Source organism: Buteo buteo, chromosome 10 (genome assembly GCF_964188355.1).
Source record: "Buteo buteo chromosome 10, bButBut1.hap1.1, whole genome shotgun sequence".
Taxonomy (NCBI): Eukaryota; Metazoa; Chordata; class Aves; order Accipitriformes; family Accipitridae; genus Buteo; species Buteo buteo.
The window spans coordinates 37,154,019-37,173,390 of record NC_134180.1 but is presented as its reverse complement, the minus strand read 5'-3'; the positions used below and the strand labels follow the sequence as shown (position 1 = coordinate 37,173,390).

Here is a 19,372-nt window from a genome sequence, read left to right as displayed (position 1 = left end):
TTGCACATAGTTTTTCCTTTGGGTTACAAATGTGATCGCAAGGTGCCCTGGAAGGTGCAATGCAAGTCACACTAATAGCTTTGTCTTCTTGCAACAGTACAGTATTGGTGAAATTAATATAATGCTCAAGACCTTTTAGATCTGTGGTCATCTTCCATTTTAGATGCATCTTACTGGCTGGCAATGGGAATAAAAGGGCTGCAGAGAGAGCCTACCCATCTCTCTTCACTAAGCAGCAGGCTTGCTGTGATCTTTAAGTGTGAAAGTGGTGGCAAGACAGAAGTAAAACATTGAAGTCAGAGATATTGGAGGATTTCTCTACATGAAAGTATTGCAGAACTCTCTGCACAACTGTGGTACTTTGCTGCACAAAATTCACAGATTGAACTACTTTTTTTCATGTAATGTCTAAATTTGCAAATATTTTAAATTATTGACCATTTACAAAAATTTGAATAAATTTTATATTGTCTCTAGTAGCAATAAAATATGCTGTCTAATAAAAGAGGATTTTATTGATAGTCTAGAGACAAGTAAAAAACACATGACAAAATGCTGATTTTGTGATGTTCTGTTCCTTAAACTAAAATCAGTAGGCTTATCAGTTAAGATAAGGATTGTTTCTGAAGCACATGTGGTTTATGCATTTTCTAAGACTGAAACTGAATCAGTTTTTATTCTGAAACATGTTTGGGTAGGAGTGGAGGAAGATACTGTTAGTCAATGAAATGTGTTAAGAAGCATATGTCTTGGTATCATAATGTGGGGTTCGAGGGGGGCAGTAGGATTTAGTCTCTGATTGGAACAAAGATAAAAGAAATTTGGAAGAGGGAAAGTGTTTTGTTTTGTTTTCTTTTTCTTTTTTCCCCAGTATGAGTACGAATGGTGCTCTTTCTGTAATTAAATGCAGCAAGAATTGGCCATCTAACTTCCATTCATCTTATTAGTTCCTAAAATGACCATTTATTTTACCATTAATTGATATGACTGATTACTTTTGAAATGCATGAAAATGCACAAGTAGGGAAGTGATGAAAGACCAATATATGTATTTATCATGCTTAGGCTGTTGCAAGCCAGTTTCTTTTGAAATGAAGATGAGGGCGTTTGTCTTCAAATAAACTTGTCTAAATTTTTCTTTTGTTCAGAACTTGACAGCCATGAAAATGTAACAAATCTGCTTTCCACTACAAGAATCACATCAACCAGCTCTTTCACTTTGAGTGATAATTCAAACCCTAGAAATAATCTTTAAGGTCCTTATGAGTGGGAACCTGACTATATCCAAAATATTCACTATGCTGTAACTCATTAAGACAACTAGTTCCTTAAAAAGGAAACAATGCAGCCAGTACAAGATAGAGGAAAGTACAATACAGACTTTTGCTGAAGAGTTCACACACTGATTCCTGACAAGTGGAACAGGTTGAAAGAAAGGAGCTGCAAAATTACACTTGTTTGTGCAATAGTCTGAATACATGCACATGTGATATGGACAAGCTGGTATCAACCTAAGTAACTGGCGTGTAGATTTTTTTCTTACTTCCCAGCCTTTGTTCATATTTTACCATTACCCAGTAGTGACAGTAGCTTCTCGTGAGTCTGAGAGAAGTTGGGATGCACAGAAAGTCTATTTAGTAGGTTAAATTGTGTTTTCATACCAATTTTAAATAGCTTGGATCAAAGTTACTGCTCTTGGTCATGTCCTTAACTTCATAATCAGTAAGCGTCAAGGTGTATTTTTCCCCAAGTTACTGATTTAATCACCGAGATAAATTATTAGGATTATCTATTAAGTCTGCTAAGTATGCAATCCATATGAAATTACTTGTCCCTTGACTCCTGATGATCTCTTTCATCAGGTTAGCCCAGATACAAACTGTTACCCTGGTGCAGTCTTCTGTTGCATTTAGCAGACCAGCTGTTTCAACTACTGGTTTTCATATGGCTTTTGTTAAGTCCAAAGATCATAGAACTTATCTTAAGAATTATGCCTTTCTAATTTGCAGTGTTTTTCTTATCAGTGTTTCATGGTTTCTTCCTAGAGATATCCTAATTCAGCTTCTTTGTTATATCTGTCTAGCTTCAGCTCTGTTACAGCTTTGTACGCTGCTGCAACGTACCATGCTTTGTGGAGCACTCTGAAATCTTCTGGAAGGTGGTAACTGAAAGTAACATTTTCTACAGTGAAACTAAGGTCTCATTTTTCCTGCCAATGCAGGATCTTGCCTGAGTATTGGCCTCTGGAGTTTGTCCCACTATTTTTAAGGGGGTCTTAAAATGTTAATTTTTAATGGCAATAAAATACCCGATGTTTGGCAATTTATCAACATTTTAGGACACAAAAGCAGCTGGAATTGGGACAGTAGCATTAACAATCTGTTTTGGTAATTTTCCTGTTTTTTACAGCAAACAAATATCTTCCCTTGGGGGAACAATATTAGAAACTGTATTTACCCTTTATATTTGAGTGCTTTGTCAAAAGAGTAGTTACCTTTTGATAGTGATCTGGTAATAGATGACTTAATAGTAGTTGCCTGTTGTCTTTCATACTGTACATAAAGGTCAGTTAAAATTTTCCACGGAGCAGTGCTTTTTCATTTAGGTTACTAATAAGTATATTTTCTCAAATGACCATTCCTACTGAATGGAAAAACAAATTAGGACTTCAAAATGTATCTTTTCTGTGTCAGTGCACTATATGTAGAAGAAACAAACAAAAAACTTTAAGTATTATCGTCAGTTTTATTTTGTTAGTAGAAGTCTTTAAGGCATTTTCAAACAAGTTCGTAAAATTGTTTTGGCAGTAAGTCTTTGTTGTTTGATCTCTTTTAACCCTAATCACATCTTCCTTTCAATCTCTAATGTCACAGCTAGCTCACACTCTAATTCTTTCATACCCTATTTCAACCTCATGCTTGTGTGCTGCCAAAATGATTTCTCTCTCTCTCTCTCTCTTTTTAAAAATACTCGTGTCTCTTGCCTCAATTTCTTAAGAATGTGTTTTCCCTTCTTCTTCTACAGGAATTTGTTTCTTCTTTTAACCTTCTATTAAAAAATTCAAAGGGTCATACGGTTTTAAGTTCAGAGGGGATTATCACAATTAGGTCTCCTAGGCACTACAAGCAATGAATAATAATAATTATGTAGGCTGAACCTTTGCACAGTACAGGCCATATAGCAGCAATCAGTAACTTCTGCATCAAGTTCAGAAGATTGTAACTTGCATTTAGCAATAACTCTCTTCTAGAAGGACAGCTAATTTTAGGTATTTAAAGATGGAGATCAGCAAAGAGATTTCTTTATCCCACAAATTAAAATGTGTATGTATATTGGTAGAAAACTGAGGCATTGAGAAGTAAACCAACATTTTAAAGACAGTGAAAGAGTTGTATATAGAATTTGAATATAGCAAATAATATAATATAGTGAATATACTTAACATTTGCCACTTGCTGCAGCCTGGGAAAAGGCCAGATCCAGAGCAGTGGCAAAAAGTAGTATCTCATAGCTTGAAGAAAGCTCAAATTAATTCTCAAACCTCAAATGTTGTCTGGGCAGGAGGCTGAGGCTGGGAAAATATCTTGCTAAATCTTTGAGGGAACATTTCATGTGCTTGGAACATCCATCTTTTCAGATTATATTGTAGGTATAGATACATATTGCATGAGGCAATCAGAAGTTCACATGTCAAAAGATTCAGTAAAGTTTAGTTGAAGCCTTGCTTTTATTTTCTGTTTCAAAATTTGCAGGTTTTAAGCACAAAAATATACTAGTATTACCCAGTGGACCATTTTATTGTAGGTTGTGGTGTTAAGATACTAACTTGGCACCAACCCATGAAAAAAAGGTCAAATGACATCCAAGAAGGGTTGGTGTAAAAGAGGTTTAAAATATGAGGTCCAATGAATGAAATAGAGGATAACAAAGTATTAATAACTGTGAAATCTATGAAAGTAATTTATTCACAATGTTATTTCTATTGCTGAAAGGAAACTGTCAAACACTTCTTTACAAGCATTTACAAAATGTAATGAATTTTAAATGTCATTACATTTAATGAATTTTTAAATCATCTGGTGATTCCTAAAGTGGATGGGCTTCTGATAACAATTTCTAATTAAGAAAAATTTCTAAATTATTCGAATAAGTGTTACAACTCAGAAATATAATTGCTCAATGAGGCTATAAAGTGAGTAGGTAGTGTCTCTGAGGGTGCCTTTCTCTCAACTGTAGAACAAGTAGACAGAATGTAGCCAACTAGCTTAGGAAAAAAACAGTTTATTTTTTGAATTTAGGACATTTAAAGTTTGCCAATGGTATTTCACATAAGTAATTAGGACTATCTGTAGTCCTCAAGAATATACATCAGTGAAATGGAATTAACATTTTTGTTTTGGATTTTGTTTGATGGCTCACTATGATGGGTATAAATCTGGGGGAATGAGGCTATAAGTGCTTAGTTGGGGAGTAAAGAATCCATATGCCTTTCTGGAAGTGGTACTGGTGAGTCTGTCCTCATACCTAATATCTTATTTTCCTAAATGAGGTGGGTTTTGCTAAAATGTTATGGTGAATCATTTCTCTGTTAAGTTTATTATCTGTTTACAGATTCTTTCTCCTGCAAATTTTCCTTTGTCCCCCATTTTAAAATACATAATAGCAAAATAATTAATAAACTTTGCATTTACTTATTCAGCCACTTAATCTTTCTTAGTAGTTACCTGTTTCTTCTTGCCTCATCACTCAAATTGGAAATAGTGTGAATTATTTATGTTAATAATCCCTAGGTATATGAAGCTCTTACTCCACCTTTCCAACGATGAGAGGCAAAATTCATGTATTTCAATCTCTTTTCTAGATATTGAAACTAAAGAATGGGAAACATAAAAAAATGTATTTGCTGGTTTTTGCTTAGTGTTTAATGTGACTTAATCTTCTTTGTTTGAACTCTTATCAGCAAAATGTCACAAATCATACATTATTTTCCAGACCTAAGTTAATTTGAATTGTTACATAATGAATTCAGCAAGCTTTGTAATGAAGATATTGGCACAATATTTACTGAGTGCTACAGTACAATACAACCCATTTTTAACAGTAGTTTAAACTGGGTTTATTTTGGTATAATCACTGTTTCGTACACTCTGAAGTGAAAGTTGGATGCATTAGTGGCTTTTCTGTACATAAAATGTGTTTAATTGCAGGCAAGTGGTACATGAAAACTTAGCAGAAAATTTTCTACTTATCTTTTTGTGTTGTAACTTGCTGATGAATTCTGCTTTGTATGTGGCTGACGTACAGTGGACATTCAGGTTCTCTTGGGGTCCTTTAGGAAGGTTTGAAATTGCATATTGTTTTTTAATTTGAAAATTAAACAGTCCTAATTAGAAGAGAATACTATTTTCAGGAGGTATACAAGTTTCAGTGCTTTTATTTGTTTCAGTTTTACTTGTCATGATAGAATAAGCAAGTAATGTATTTCAGACATTGAATTAAAACCAATTATGTTAGAATTTAATGCATTTTTATTCTGCATTAAACAAGAAAAGAGGTTTCAAAGCTTTAGCCTATTGAACGAGAAAACTTAATAAATGCAGACTAGAATCTTTTCAGAGGTATTAAAAACAAAAGTAGTAATTTAAAGAAAGAGCTGTGAAATAAAAATTATTTAGAGAATGTATTGTAGTAAAACACATTTGAGTTCTTGTGTATTTCATAAAAGTGCTGAATCACAACTGACTTTTGTCTGGCAAGCTTGGGCAGGAGAGACGTTCTTTTGCATTCCGCATAGATTTTTAAGTATTTAGGTTGGAAGTTTTTTTTTTTTTTTTCATTTAGATTACAACAGAGTGAATTGAGTATATGTGCAAATATAAATAGTTATTTTAGCATAGTGAGTCTTCCTTGGAGAGTTTCAGTGGTATGAAATTCTTGAGAAGCAGATGCCATTATTTAAAAATAGCCCGATTCTGACATCTTAATTCATTAATTGAAAACATTCCATGATTTAAACTTCAGTCAGCTGCTAGAAGGAGAGGTCAGTTGTCATTTGATGTCTTTAGAATTGTGTTATTGTTTTGAAAGTAAAGCTTACACTAAAATTTGCTGATTTAAATAACCTTCATTCTTTATGTTTTAATATACTCTATTATGTTGTGTATTGGAGATACGAAAAGGCAATCAAAATTGTGAGTGGAGCAGACTTATACCATTCCCCTCAAATGAATCTTGCATAAAGTGACCTGAGAGTTCTGGTTTGAGTGCCAATGTTAGTCATTGTTCATACAGTACATTACGTGCTATATATGAATATATCCTACTTGTGTGTTGCTGGCTAAAAATTACTGCACACGTCACTTTTAAAAGTTAAGAAATTCAGTTTCTCATTGACTGCTGGTAGCCTTTTCCTCGTAAAATGCAAAATACTTTTTCTCTGCTATGGAAAATTTTAAACATGGATCACTTATTTTTGTTTTTCATTTTCTTTCCTGACTTCTTCCATTTCTGTCCTGTGTCTTTACTATTACTATGGACCAAATCTATTGCAATAGATTGTGGCAGAGATGCCGATTCAGAAATTCTTTCTCTCTAGTTTTACATCTCTATATTTTTAGTAGTTCTTGTTAGTCTGTAGTTAACTGAAATTACCCTTTTATCTGACCCATCTTTGTGTTCATAACTATTGATAACATCATTATCCTTTCAGTTCACCACTTTATCACCTTTGATGCTCCACTATGCTTAGAGTCCCTGCTTCCCATATATTACTGCTAGATTCCCAACGCTCTTTGCTATCTGTCATTGGAATTTTGTCTGGTGGAGGTGTTAAAGGCTTTCCTCTATAATCTTGAAGGCTATTGCTTCAGCTGATTGTTGTTTCCTTTCTTTCCATCTTTCTTCACCAAAATGCTTTTGCTTACTTTGTATTTCTTTCTGTCATTGCCTTATCCATATCGTTGCTCTCCCCTGAAAATTTGGCTTCCTTGTCTTGGCTTCTTCTCTGTTACAATGTCAAAGTCAAGATTCTCACTTTACTATCAGTGCCCCATGCAACCTTGTTCTGTCTGCATCTGATCTCATTTCCCTGTGTCCCCCAACTCACATTCCACATTCCTCACAGTCCTCTGACTTTATTGCTCCTTTTGTCTGCCTTTCATGCACTCATTTTTGCACTGTCTTTCATGCTGCCTATGTGCCTGGAACAGTCTTTAGCATCTCAGCCAATTTACAGCTTTGCATAAATTATATTTAATAATAAGACTAACAAAAGTTCATTATCTACATTATTTCAATTAACTTTGTACCTGCATAAGCGGAAAACAGCCTGAGGGAAACTACTGTTAAACTTTGTTGTGATTTGTTGTGATTCAAAGATACAGATTCAGACACGACAGTTCTTTGATGATTCAGCATAATAGTTAATTTTTTTAGCAATTTGGTAGGTGTTAGTTTTTTGGGTTTTTTAATGGTAGATTTCAGATTTTTCTAATTCAAAAATAAGAAAATAGCTACTTATTCCTGGAAAGTGAAACCACCACAGGGTCGTCATCATCCCATTGCCTGGTACAGACTTCTTGCCCTGTGATACATTTTACTTCATTTTATCCTCACTAATGTGGATGTGGAAGGGCTTTGAATGTTGGATTAACTTCATATCTACAAAGTGTATCTTTAGTGTTTAACCTTCCTATTAAAGCAACGTACTCATCTGCTTAAAAAAAACAGTGAAAGATAAGAAAGTAAGACTCTGCCTATATCTGGGAAGTTTTCTCAGTGTGTTGGCTACTTTGACGTATGGGTTTTCTTAAAATACTAGAAGTTGTTTCGTATTTTAACTCCCTTCTAACACCAGTGAAAATGAGCCTAAGGTATAACTTCATATACTTTTCCAGCATCAGTGTATAGGTGCAAAGCAGGGCATTCTGCAGGAATTACACATAATTTTCCAAGTAAAATTGTATCTGAAATATCTAGGGGTTGTGGGGTTTTTTTTGGTTTAAATGGTTGTATTGATACTGTTCACAGTTGAGTTGTGGAACCAAATAGATGTGCCCTTAATTTGTTTTCAAATAATCGTATATTCTGGAGATTATAATCTGAAGGGTGGCTACCATAGTAATGTGCCAGTCACCATGGCATCTGAACATTGTGAAAAGAAATTCTGGGCTGCACAAAGACAATGCCACCAATTAGTATTTCAAACTGATCAAAGGTAGGGGACCAAAAAGTTTGCCAATAAATGTAGCTCAGCGGATGGCACTAGGAGTTAGTTTGCTTTACACAAATCTATAAAGATTTCAGTCCTCCTATCAATATCATGTGAATTTATAAATAAAAGCCTTAAGACAGGCTTCATCCATTTACTATGCTAACTTTTTTCAGTTGCATGAGGAATATGGTTGTAGGTTTTTATTTCACTGGCCTAGTAAAGAAGCAGTTTATAGTTCTGCTTTATACAAATCTTCAGAACTTTTTCCTTCTTATGGAATTTTTAACTTTAAACTGAAATGAAGTCAGCTAATGAAGAAACAGGGGTTTCTGTTCTCGATTGGTAAATATTCCTAGTCTCTAAAATTTTTGCTGTCTGCTCACTTAATACTATTCTAATTATCAAACAAACCTAAAATTAAATAGTTATTTAAACGCAAGCTTATTTTATCTTAAATAATTGATTGTGGCTTGTTGTTTGAAGGAGGACTACTTTGGCATGAATTCCAAATCCAGTTATGATCTTAACTCAAGCAGTTTGTTTAATCAAACATTACTCTAATAAGTCTTACATGGTCCCCTACCTGACCAGGCCTGCCTATAACAACTAGTTTATTCTGCGACGAGTTGCTCAACAGATGTCATTCTGGTAGAATAATGCAGCAGAATACTTGTGCGTTGGCTAAAATTACTTCAACTTTGATCACTTTTGTCCAGCACATCAGTCTGGCATTGTGCTTTATACCAACAAAACACTTTACTCCGAGCATGCCTTTCAAGCTTAGAATAGCAGAGGAATGTTATTGAATTCAGTGGAGTTACAGATGAGTTAATGAAAGAAGGGAAATACTGTTTTTTTCATAATGCCTTTCTGTTGTACTTTGGAATTAAAACGGAATTTGAGGAATGTGACTTCTGAGTTATTTATTTTTACTTCTGAAAGCTTTTTGAAAACAATATTATGTAGTTGCATTGATCCCACGTTTCTGTAAATAAGTTTCACCTTTTATTTCAAAATAGAGTTTTGTATTTTGAAAATAACATTAATAAGACTTTTTTGATATGTAATTGCAGAACAGTTATCTCACGAGGACAGTTTGTCTTGGTTTTTCATGAAGAAAACTAAAATTGCAAGAACCGTGTTCTTGTGATCACAGATCAGTATTGTTACATTTTGATGGGCTGTTGTGGGGTCAGTACGGAGTAATGACATCTCTTTACCTTGATACTACTGCGAAACGAATACTGCACAGCAGGCTACCTTCTTGTTAAGAAGCAGTGAAGAAAGGCTGTTTGTTTTGAACAGTAGGAATGAGATCATATACCAACTTCTATAGAGTTTGGTCTTCCATAATTCCATTTTTCACAGGTGCATGTGTGTATACATGGGCACACGTATATAAGAATATACCATATATAAGTTGTATTTATATTTTTTTAAAGCATGCCAACATGCTTGAATATGAGGAAGCACTAATATGAAGTCCACTTTAATTGCTAATAAATACTTCAGTATTGTGTGTCTAAAACAAAAGTGTTCTTGGTTTAGTTTTTTTAATTAAAATATAGTTGTAAATTTTTTTTTATTTGAAACGAAGTTACCAGATTGATCTCCCTGCAAAAACTCCTGAACAAAACCAATATTAACATAAAGGTTATTGGGTGTACATGTAATTTACCAGTTTTACGAAAAAGGAGAGAGATCTTAATGATTCTAAAACATACAATGAATCTAAAGCTGAGCTGAAAATCCAACCCAGATATATGTTATGATACTGAAATGTCCAGATGAGGAACCCACATGGCCTGACTTTCATCCTTTAGTGAGCTGTAGAACCAGAGTTGAAAGTAATGTATCTTGCTGTTGGATAATAAATTGAAGCCATTGTTTTCCACTCATCTGTGCAGAATATTTATATTTGTGAAGCTTTAAACTGATAGTATTGAAATTATCTGCATAGCCTAGTTAACACTAATAATTCATATTCCTATGCAAATATATTAAATTTGTCCAATGTGAAGCAGTTCTTCACTGTTTTTACTAAGGGGCACTTTATTAGTATGAAATAATGATACTACTACTACTACTATTACAAGTAATGAGAACAAGCAAAGATAATTGAATGGAGGATTGGAGAACTGGAAATTCAATAAGAGCACTGTACTTCATGTTTGCTCTCTATATGTCCTGAATTTTCTCAGTAGTATTTATTTGTTGGCAAACTCATGCAGCAATGCCATGAAGGGTCTTTTGAAGAACGTTGCCCAAATCAACATTTCTGAGCAAGCGCATGTGTGGAAATCCCTGCTCCCTCCCTTAACCCCCCCTTAGGATATTTACAATGATTAGAACTGTTCTTTTACTGCTTAATGTCTGCACATGTATCCTTCATTCACATATTGATGTGCTTGAACTATGTGCAAAATTTGAAAGAAAGGGTCCATGCAGCACTTCTCTCTAAAGATGATCCAGAGAAAAAGCACTTTGGTGCTATGTCATTATGCAAACACTTTTTTAAATTAATACCTACTGCCAGATGTTGCATATACATTCTGTACTAAAAATAAATGACAAATTTTGAGGGAACATATGCATGCTCCATATGTTTATGTTACCATATTACCTTACCGTGTATTCAAAACTCAGTTATGCTTCTGTGATGAAGCTATGGCAAGTAGTGATTAATAGGTAGGGTCAAATTATATAAAAGTCTGTAGAGTGGATCACTTTGTTTTATTGCATTATCTCCCAAAGAATGGTAGTTTAGAATTACCTTTCATTCATTTCTTGAATAGAAAACCTTTAAATATATGGTTTATGTTAGTATTTCTCATTTTGACAAATTTCAGCTTTTTTTTTTTTTTAAACCATTTTTCTGTTCAGAGGAAGTTGTTAACTTAGGGTAAGTGCGCTAGACTGCAAGCAAGGTGCTGGCTCAAAGATCTTTTCTGCTGACAACTATATATAATTTTTTTCAGTTCACAGAATTTTTAGTAATACTTATAGCAGAAGTTAGAATACAATTAGTTGTTTCTTTCCAGTTGACAAATGAACAAATGAAAAGCTAAAGGAGGCATCAGAGGACAGGTTTTGGAGTAGTCTTGACATTTGCTTTGCATCAAATCTTATCCATCTGCCTTAATATCTTTTGGTTTAATGTGTCAAACACTTGGTTCTTGTGTCTGTTAGTGTTAGACTGTACAGCCCTCTTAAAGTTGGGAATGCGACACAGAACTTCTGACTTTCTCAGTTATTCTGTCTAGCGAATGGTCATGTGAAATATTACTAAAATGTATCAAACCTTTTACCTATTTGAGAATGTTTTTCTGGATGTAATATAGGTTGTTGAGATCTGTACTTGGAAACTAACATAGAGCTGTGAAGATATGGGAGGACTTTTATTCCCATATAGCAGTTTTATGGAAGACACACCAAAAGCCAACATTGCTTGCTGTAAGCGTTTTATTGTTCACAGTTCTGGTCCAGCTGGGCAATATTTACATGTCCTGGTTGCTTGTGCAGTCTTTACATTCAGGTGTAAGATATTATTCAGAATTTGAGATATCACTCTCTATCCCAAGTATAAAAATACATCTTTTTGTGATTTAAATAATTGCTTATCACAAAATCTCTGATAAAACATGCCAGCTTTTTTATCTGTGTTAATGTTTTTGTGGAAAGAGTTTTGTAACTCTTGTATTTTGCAGTATTATTCTGTATTCAAAATTTTCAGCTCTTCTTTTCCCCCTCCCTTGTGGAAAGAGTTTTGTAACTCTTGTATTTTGCAGTATTATTCTGTATTCAAAATTTTCAGCTCTTCTTTTCCCCCTCCCTTCCTCTGGACAACCATCATGTGAGATGATTAATGGTAGCGACTTGTATTTTAATAGCATGAGAAAAGAGTTGATGTAAAAATTAGTTTATTTGCATTTTGTTAATAAATGTTTGAAATGTGTTGTCTTAATTGGAAATGTGCTTGCTTATTCATATTTTCATGTTTAATATGCTTGCTTTTAGTTTTGGATTCCATTTAAGAAACTTCATGCAAAACTAGTTGCATTTATTACTGCATTAGACGTAGCATGAATCTAAAATTTTCAGGTGAAACAGAATACACTATCTAGCAAAACCTGTAACAGAATTTTTGTTATTACTTTCTGCTTCCCTTCAGTTTGTTCAGTATTATGTAATACTTTTTTACTGTGAAAATTTGTATTATGAATTGGTTTACACATTTATGATGCTGAAGTAATAATGAATCATTATGAATTATAATTGATAGGTTTAATTTTTTTTTTTTTAAACATATTTTGTGCAATTGCTTTTGACAGTACTGTGTGTAAACCTATGGAACAGATCTGAATCTTTGAGTGTTGGAGGAACCTGTTTTACAAAAATTAGAAAAAAAATCAAAATAAAAAGCTTGGGATTATGATTAAAATAATGTGATTTGCTTGTATTGCTTTTGTTAGAGTAAGTTCTGATTTTTTTTTTTAAATTTTTTTACTAGGTAAAGCGGAATGTGTATGACCTAACTAGTATCCCTGTCCGTCACCAGTTATGGGAAGGCTGGCCTCCTTCAGCCACAGACGACTCGGTAAGTAGCTTTGGTTCTCATTTCATTTCTTCCTACAAATAGCTGATTTTACTTGGATTTTTGATTGGAATCACCCAACAGCTTTTACTGTCTCATATGCAGTAACTAAGCATTACACATACTTCAGAGCTTTATCTTGAAAGATACAAATACTAAAGTATTGGATTACTGAAGCACATGGAAATTATTCATGTGTATCAAATTCAGTGCATGTTTTAGATGAGAAAGAGACATGTTCCAAGAATGAAGCAAAACTGCCCAACGTTTTGGAAGTTGAAGAAGCCTATTGCAGTGATTGAACTTCAGGGAGAAAGTCTGGGTTTTTACATGAATTCTGAGTGCACATGCAAATATTTTACTCAGTAGTGTATGTTAGTTAGTTCACCAGTATGTTTAAACCTGGGTCTAGCTTTAAGCAGGAGTTATTCCTGTTGAAATCAGTAGAGACCTTCACTTGCTTTTAAAGTATCTACTTTGGTTCTTGCTGGACCAGTAAGAATTTATGGATATTTGCAAGATTACAATTTGAAATAGTAAATAATATGTATACAGTACAATATGTATTCAATTTTCAAACATATGTTGCAGGTTTTAGAATTGCCATTATTTAGAAATGGAGGGAAATCTTAGCTGAGATCAGTATGAACCCTCAGTGACAGAATCAGCTAACTGTGAATTGCCTACAAACTCATGAAATTGTGGGACTTAACTGCAGAATTCATTAAATATTAGACTTGCTTCCTTGCATGGTTGTCCCTACAGCATGTTTTACAGCATGTCCTTCAGTTTTGCTCAGATAATTTTCTTCTGGTAGTATGTTCCCAATGCCAGCTAGTGAGGTCCACCTTAACTTAAAAAAAAAAAAAAAAAAGAAACAAAACAACCAGCAAAACAAAAAAAATCCTAAAAGGCTGAAATAATTATGTAATCATGTTGTATGTAGATTTTGTGACCTGAGAAAAATGTAGAAAAATTAAGTATTTCTGTTTTTATTAAATCATTCATTTAAACTAGGGGTTGAACCTGAATATTCTACAAGATGAAAGCGGAATTGGGATTTGCTTTCTCTACATATTACCATTATCTTCAATGCATTACTTTTCTGTCCATTTCTACTCTCTTCTTGTACAGGGAGAATTGCTGTTTGTATGATAGAGTGGTGCTTTTTTTGCTCTGGGTGAAGGATTTATGCCAGTCAAAAAAAAAAAAAAGGCAAAGACTATCTGATTTTCTAATATACTTGTAAAATATGGCTGTGGTAGTGTTTGCAGAAACAGTAGTTAAGTTTGAGAGAGGTGGGTAAATCTACATCTATATATTCAGGAGCATATCTGAGATGATAGATGTAAGATCTGAAATAACAGCATGGTGTCATGTGGTAATTACAGTCTTGAAATGTGGATCTATTTTAACATTTTATTAGTTTACATTAGCCCAAGAAAGAATTGGAAACTCAACACTTCTAATCCGTTTTCCCACAGCTGTTATGTTTTCCTGTATTTCCCCCCTCCCCCTTTCTTTTGAATAGGATACTTCACATATGTAAAACTCATAAATCTGTTTTAAGTCTGTTTTTACAAGTGACATTGTTGCAGGTGAATTTTTCCCCTTTTCATCTTTAATGAAATTGGTGAATGTTGAGTCATCTGCTCCAAAGCAGGAGAGCCCTCAAAGCTTACTGCTGGAGTCTGGTGGAGCTGAGACTCGTCAGCTGTGTAAACAGATTTGAATGTGTTACCAACAAAAATATAATTAATTTCTGTCTAAAATTAGAGGCCACAGCTTACTATTTATAAAGATTTAATGTTAGCAATGACTGCCTATGGTTCTGTGATCTAAACATTTTTTTCCTTTGTAAATTAGAAATATTCAGTAATAATTACTTTAGTAATTATTCATGATGTCTTTAGTTCAGTGGCAAGTTTTTAAAATCACTTTTTCCGTCATGAGTTTTTAATTTGCTGTATTGTATAGTACTCTGTTGCAATTAAAGAGTTAAAAAAAGACTTGATTAAAATACTTTTGCATTTACATGTTATGCAGCATAAGAAATACTTTGTAATACCACAGGAGGTTTTTTCAGTGCAGTTCTCGTTAACCTTTGGCTTAGCAAACAGGACAACTAAATAGACTTCGCATAATTGGATTCCTGTATCGTCTTGAGTCTCTTATGAACCTGACAGACTACAGTCTTCTGACATTATCAGGAAATTTAGTGGAGTCAGTAGTCATTTAAAACATTGTTGCTTCGTCTCCCTTCAGAGTTAAGATATGTTCTCTGCTTGTACTATCTAATGAAATATGGGATACTGTATGAATTGTCAATAACTCTTTCAGATCCTTTTGCACACTTTCACCAGGGAAATGAGTATCAAAACCTCCACATGCAGGAGAATGTTTTCATGCTGTGACAGTTTGATTGTGGGAAACAGGACATATGTAGTCTGTGGAAACCTCATTTCACCATTCTGCAAGGACATATTTTTAGCTTTTATTGTTCCTGAATAATTTTCACGCCACAAATTATATCTGTTCTGCTCATTGAAGTTCAAACAAAGTAAATGTATGAGTTTTAAAGAATTCTTTTTTTTTTAACAAGTTTATGCAAGTAAAACTTTAATTATATTAAAGGCTTAATTTATCTATTTTGGGGTATATATCATCAACTGATAGAATGAAGTCTTGAAAATTATCCTAGAAAATAAAAACATAATTATAATTTGATATAAATAGATTCACAGTTTGTTCTCAATTTTTATTTTGGATTTTGTAACAACCTTAACATTACAAACATGAGTTTGTAAAATGAGAACCAAGCCAGAATAATTTACTAAAATTTCTGAAATGTATTCCATTTCTCTCTGCTATATTGGCTGAACTTCTAAACTCCACTGGTAGTTACTGCTATTGCCAAGTGGAATGAGCAACCTTCAAATATGTGTGTGTTAAAAAAAATAATCTGAGATCAGTTGCAGGTGATGTTTTAGTTACAGTTTTTACATGGAAGCATTGTGATTTTATTTATATAAGTACAGATGACTTTTTGGATATTAGTTTTACACATGTATGTTTGAGGTGAAACTTTTTTCCCCTGTGAGGTCACTGGTTTTTGATTTTTATTTTGGTAGGATGAATTTTTGTCCCTGATGTTTCTGTTGATTTTTAGTGGTATAGAAGAGCAAGACCCAATATGAGAAGGAGGAGAGAGAGAGGTTGCTTTTCTGCTGCTTTTGTTCACAGTATTTAAGCTAAAACTTTTTTCTTAATTGGTTCATTGTTTTAAGTCATTTCAGCGTAGCTATGAGAAATGCCTGCTTCTTCATAAGTAATGACAGTGAGCTTGTCAAAATGGAATATATTTCTGCATTAAAAAGATGTGAAAGTTTTAGGGTGAGGCTTGAGGGGGGGAAAGGGGAGAGAGACAAAGACAGAAGATGAAGTGCCCTGTGTTGTAACTGTGCCCTCGCACGCAGATCCCGTACAGAGGAACTCAGCATCCGTCCTTCCACCTACTGCCGGTAATGCTTTGTTTGCCTAAGCAGTACGGTTGATCAAGACCTTGTATTCTCACTTTAAGACAAGTAACTGTACTTCATTGTATAGATAAGCCGTTGGATATTAGTTTAGGCAGAAGCAGGTCTATACTGACAAGTTACTAGGCTGCACTGCTGAAGTCACATTTGAGATGTGACACGTGTGTAGCCACTAACGTGTTGAGGTTCTGCGTCATCCCTTGTGAACGCGACCATCTTCAGTTCTGTGATGGCTGTAGCAGATGTGGTTGATGTTCCTTAGCTGAATTTAATAAAGACTTCTAGGTTATAATCAAAATACTCAAACAGTTATGTATTATCTAATTAGCACTGCTGTTATATTTAGCTATTTCATTGAGAAGTACTAAGCACAGTCTGTCTGCACAGATAGAAATTAAGAATGCTGGTAAATAGTGTTCTGGTATAAAGTGAAACCATTGATGACACTTTTTGGCTGATCTCCAGATTTTTGAAGAGGCTGAGTACTAAGCATTTGAGTAATTAGTATTTGGGAGTATTTATTTTTTTCCCTTTCCAGATCTTAGAATTCTGAACAGAAAGTTCATTACCGCATGCTGTTATTGTGATATGAAAACAAGTTGTGAAGTTTACATATGCTGGCTGTTTAATTGTAATGGATGCCATGTCTGCATTCACTGGATCTTTTGGAATTTTCCCCCTGAAATTGGTATGACTAAAGAATGAATAGTCCTCACAGAGAAAGTGCCTATTAGTCGGAAGCATAGAATTGACTATATTTTAATTAAAATATGTACATCGTTAGAAAATACTTCACTATTTTTTTTCTGTGTAAGAATATCATAATTATAATTTGGATTGTCTGTAATGTTAATTACTTTGTATGTTATTTTCCTTCTGTGGTTCTCATCAATCGCTTGCAGTAGAGTAGTAGAGTAGATCTGGCAGGATCCTTTTAATTTAGATGCTTAGAAGAATACTTGCAGTCTGTTTTGTTGTGTGGGTTCAGGAATATGGTAAAGTTTCAATTTAACATTTACAGTATAATCCCAATTTAGTAGTGAAAATTGTTAGACAGTACCCAGTCTTGGAAGTTCATGGTAATCTATGAAGCAGCACATTCATCATCATTAAGAAATAGAAAAGTAACTGAGTAATTTAATAAACAGTTCCTAAATGTCTTTATTTTTGATAACCTTCTGACTTTGACTTATGGCTTGCTTGGATGTTTTTTTGTGGATGAAAGTATGATGAATTATCATGTTCTTTCCCCAGAATAAACAAGGAGGTTACAGTTGTTCCTTCACCAATTTTTTGTTTTACCCCAACCTCTTGTCTATTTTCTATGTATAAAAATTAAGATAAAGTGATTGGAATTAATTTCATTTATGTAAAATTACCACATCAGGGACTATCAGTTTTGTGTTATGTTTGTATTTTTTCATCATAAGATAATTTATTTAGGGTTGTCCAATTCTAAAACATAAAATAACTCAATGGAAGTGATCTACACCTATCATATTGCTTTTGGGAAGGGTTTATTTCCTCACTGTGTGGTAATGAGTCTTACGGAAGTGCAAGAAGTGCACACTGGAGAACAAAACCCATTGTATCATTATATTAAAAATAAAAGTCAGTCTAGTAGCTATGATTTAAAACAAAACAAAAGCAAAAACCACCTCACCCCCAAAAAAACCCACAACCTTTCAGTTTCCAGCATTCTTAACCATGTTGTGTCCTGATGGGGAAAAGAACATTTGTCATGTTCTGCTCGCACTTCTGCTTCTTGTGGTCTGGTTTTAATGTTGTTATTTTTTCAGTTGTTAAAGATCCTGGAAATGAAGGAAATGGGAAGTGCACTCTGATTCTCTTTGATGTAAGGATATTTGGATGGCAGTAGCCATGATCTCAGAAATCTAGGGAAATGAAGATCACCTTTCTTAGTTACCACAAAAAGGGTTCTAGTTTTTATAACTCATTTCATCCATGAATTTAAATGGTCAATAAAATCATAGAATTTTAAGGCTGATCTCATGTTTCTTATGGGGAAGAGCAGCAAGATTGATTTGGACATACAGAGGTATATTGGGAGTTAGTGAGGCAGTAAGAGTCTGTTTTATGACTGTTCTGGTGGCCCAGTTTATTGTCACCAATTAAATAGAAATTTCATCTTTGAGAGCAGGTGCTTCTGTTAGTCTCGTATCTTTTGGGGAAGGAAGAGACTTCGAAGAAGTGTGTTTGGAGGGGGGTGCAGTTGACTTTACTGCATGTATAATCCGGTATTTTCATAACCACAACTTCTCTTAAGGCATTAATGGTTTTTTCTCAGACAGTCCTCCCATCTGAAAGTACAGAGCCTTTCTTTAGCAGAGCAAGTCCACATGGAGCTTTTTTAGTGTGCCATGGAGGGCTTAAGGAGAATTCCCATAAACAATGTACAAGGCAGGTAGCATATTCAAGCTTGTGTCCGGGATTCTTTTTCTATCCAGACCAGTGGTTCCACTTGCTGTTCAGCAGTGTAATTAAAAGGACTCAAGTTTCCTCATTAGATATTGAGAACTTTCATACTGGTTTCAGCATATCCCAGGTTTGCTCTGCTGTCCTCTGTTGGCTGGTGATGATGCCTTGTGTTCTACAGGAAGATTTTTATAACTGTTACTGAAACTTTACTGCTTTTAGAGAACAGACTGTCTGGCTTTATCTGAGATGCCAGTTGCTCTTTGTAATGAAGAATAACTGCTGTCACGTTGATCATCATGGGGGGGGTTGGTAAGTTTTTACTGCTGCTTTATTAAAAAGGAAAAAATTCCAACGGTGTTTGGTTCATGTTTGAATATGGCTTGGCTTTTGTTGCTGGTTCTTGGTCATAACCAAGCAGAGCAAGATAAGGATGTCCTTGCGTTACTTGGCATGCACACAGATGAGTGCTGATGCTGAATTATTTGTTTAACTAAGAGAAGGCACAAGGCAAGGAAGGAAGGATGCTGGTGTTAACGTACCTCCTGTGTCCCATGGATCTCTGTGAGGTCACTTGCCTTTCTGAGCCACAGA

The 19,372-nt window shown here is 34.3% G+C and overlaps 1 protein-coding gene across 4 annotated transcripts in view; it reads left to right on the top strand.

The window, feature by feature from the left end:
- Window positions 1-19,372, top strand: part of FAF1 (Fas associated factor 1) — a 178,172-nt gene that overhangs the window by 79,997 nt on the left and 78,803 nt on the right. For all 4 annotated transcript variants that reach the window (XM_075037075.1, XM_075037074.1, XM_075037076.1 and 1 more), the window contains exon 8: window positions 12,723-12,809. In XM_075037075.1, coding sequence (XP_074893176.1) covers window positions 12,723-12,809 — 87 coding nt within the window. The remainder of the gene's footprint in view (window positions 1-12,722; window positions 12,810-19,372) is intronic.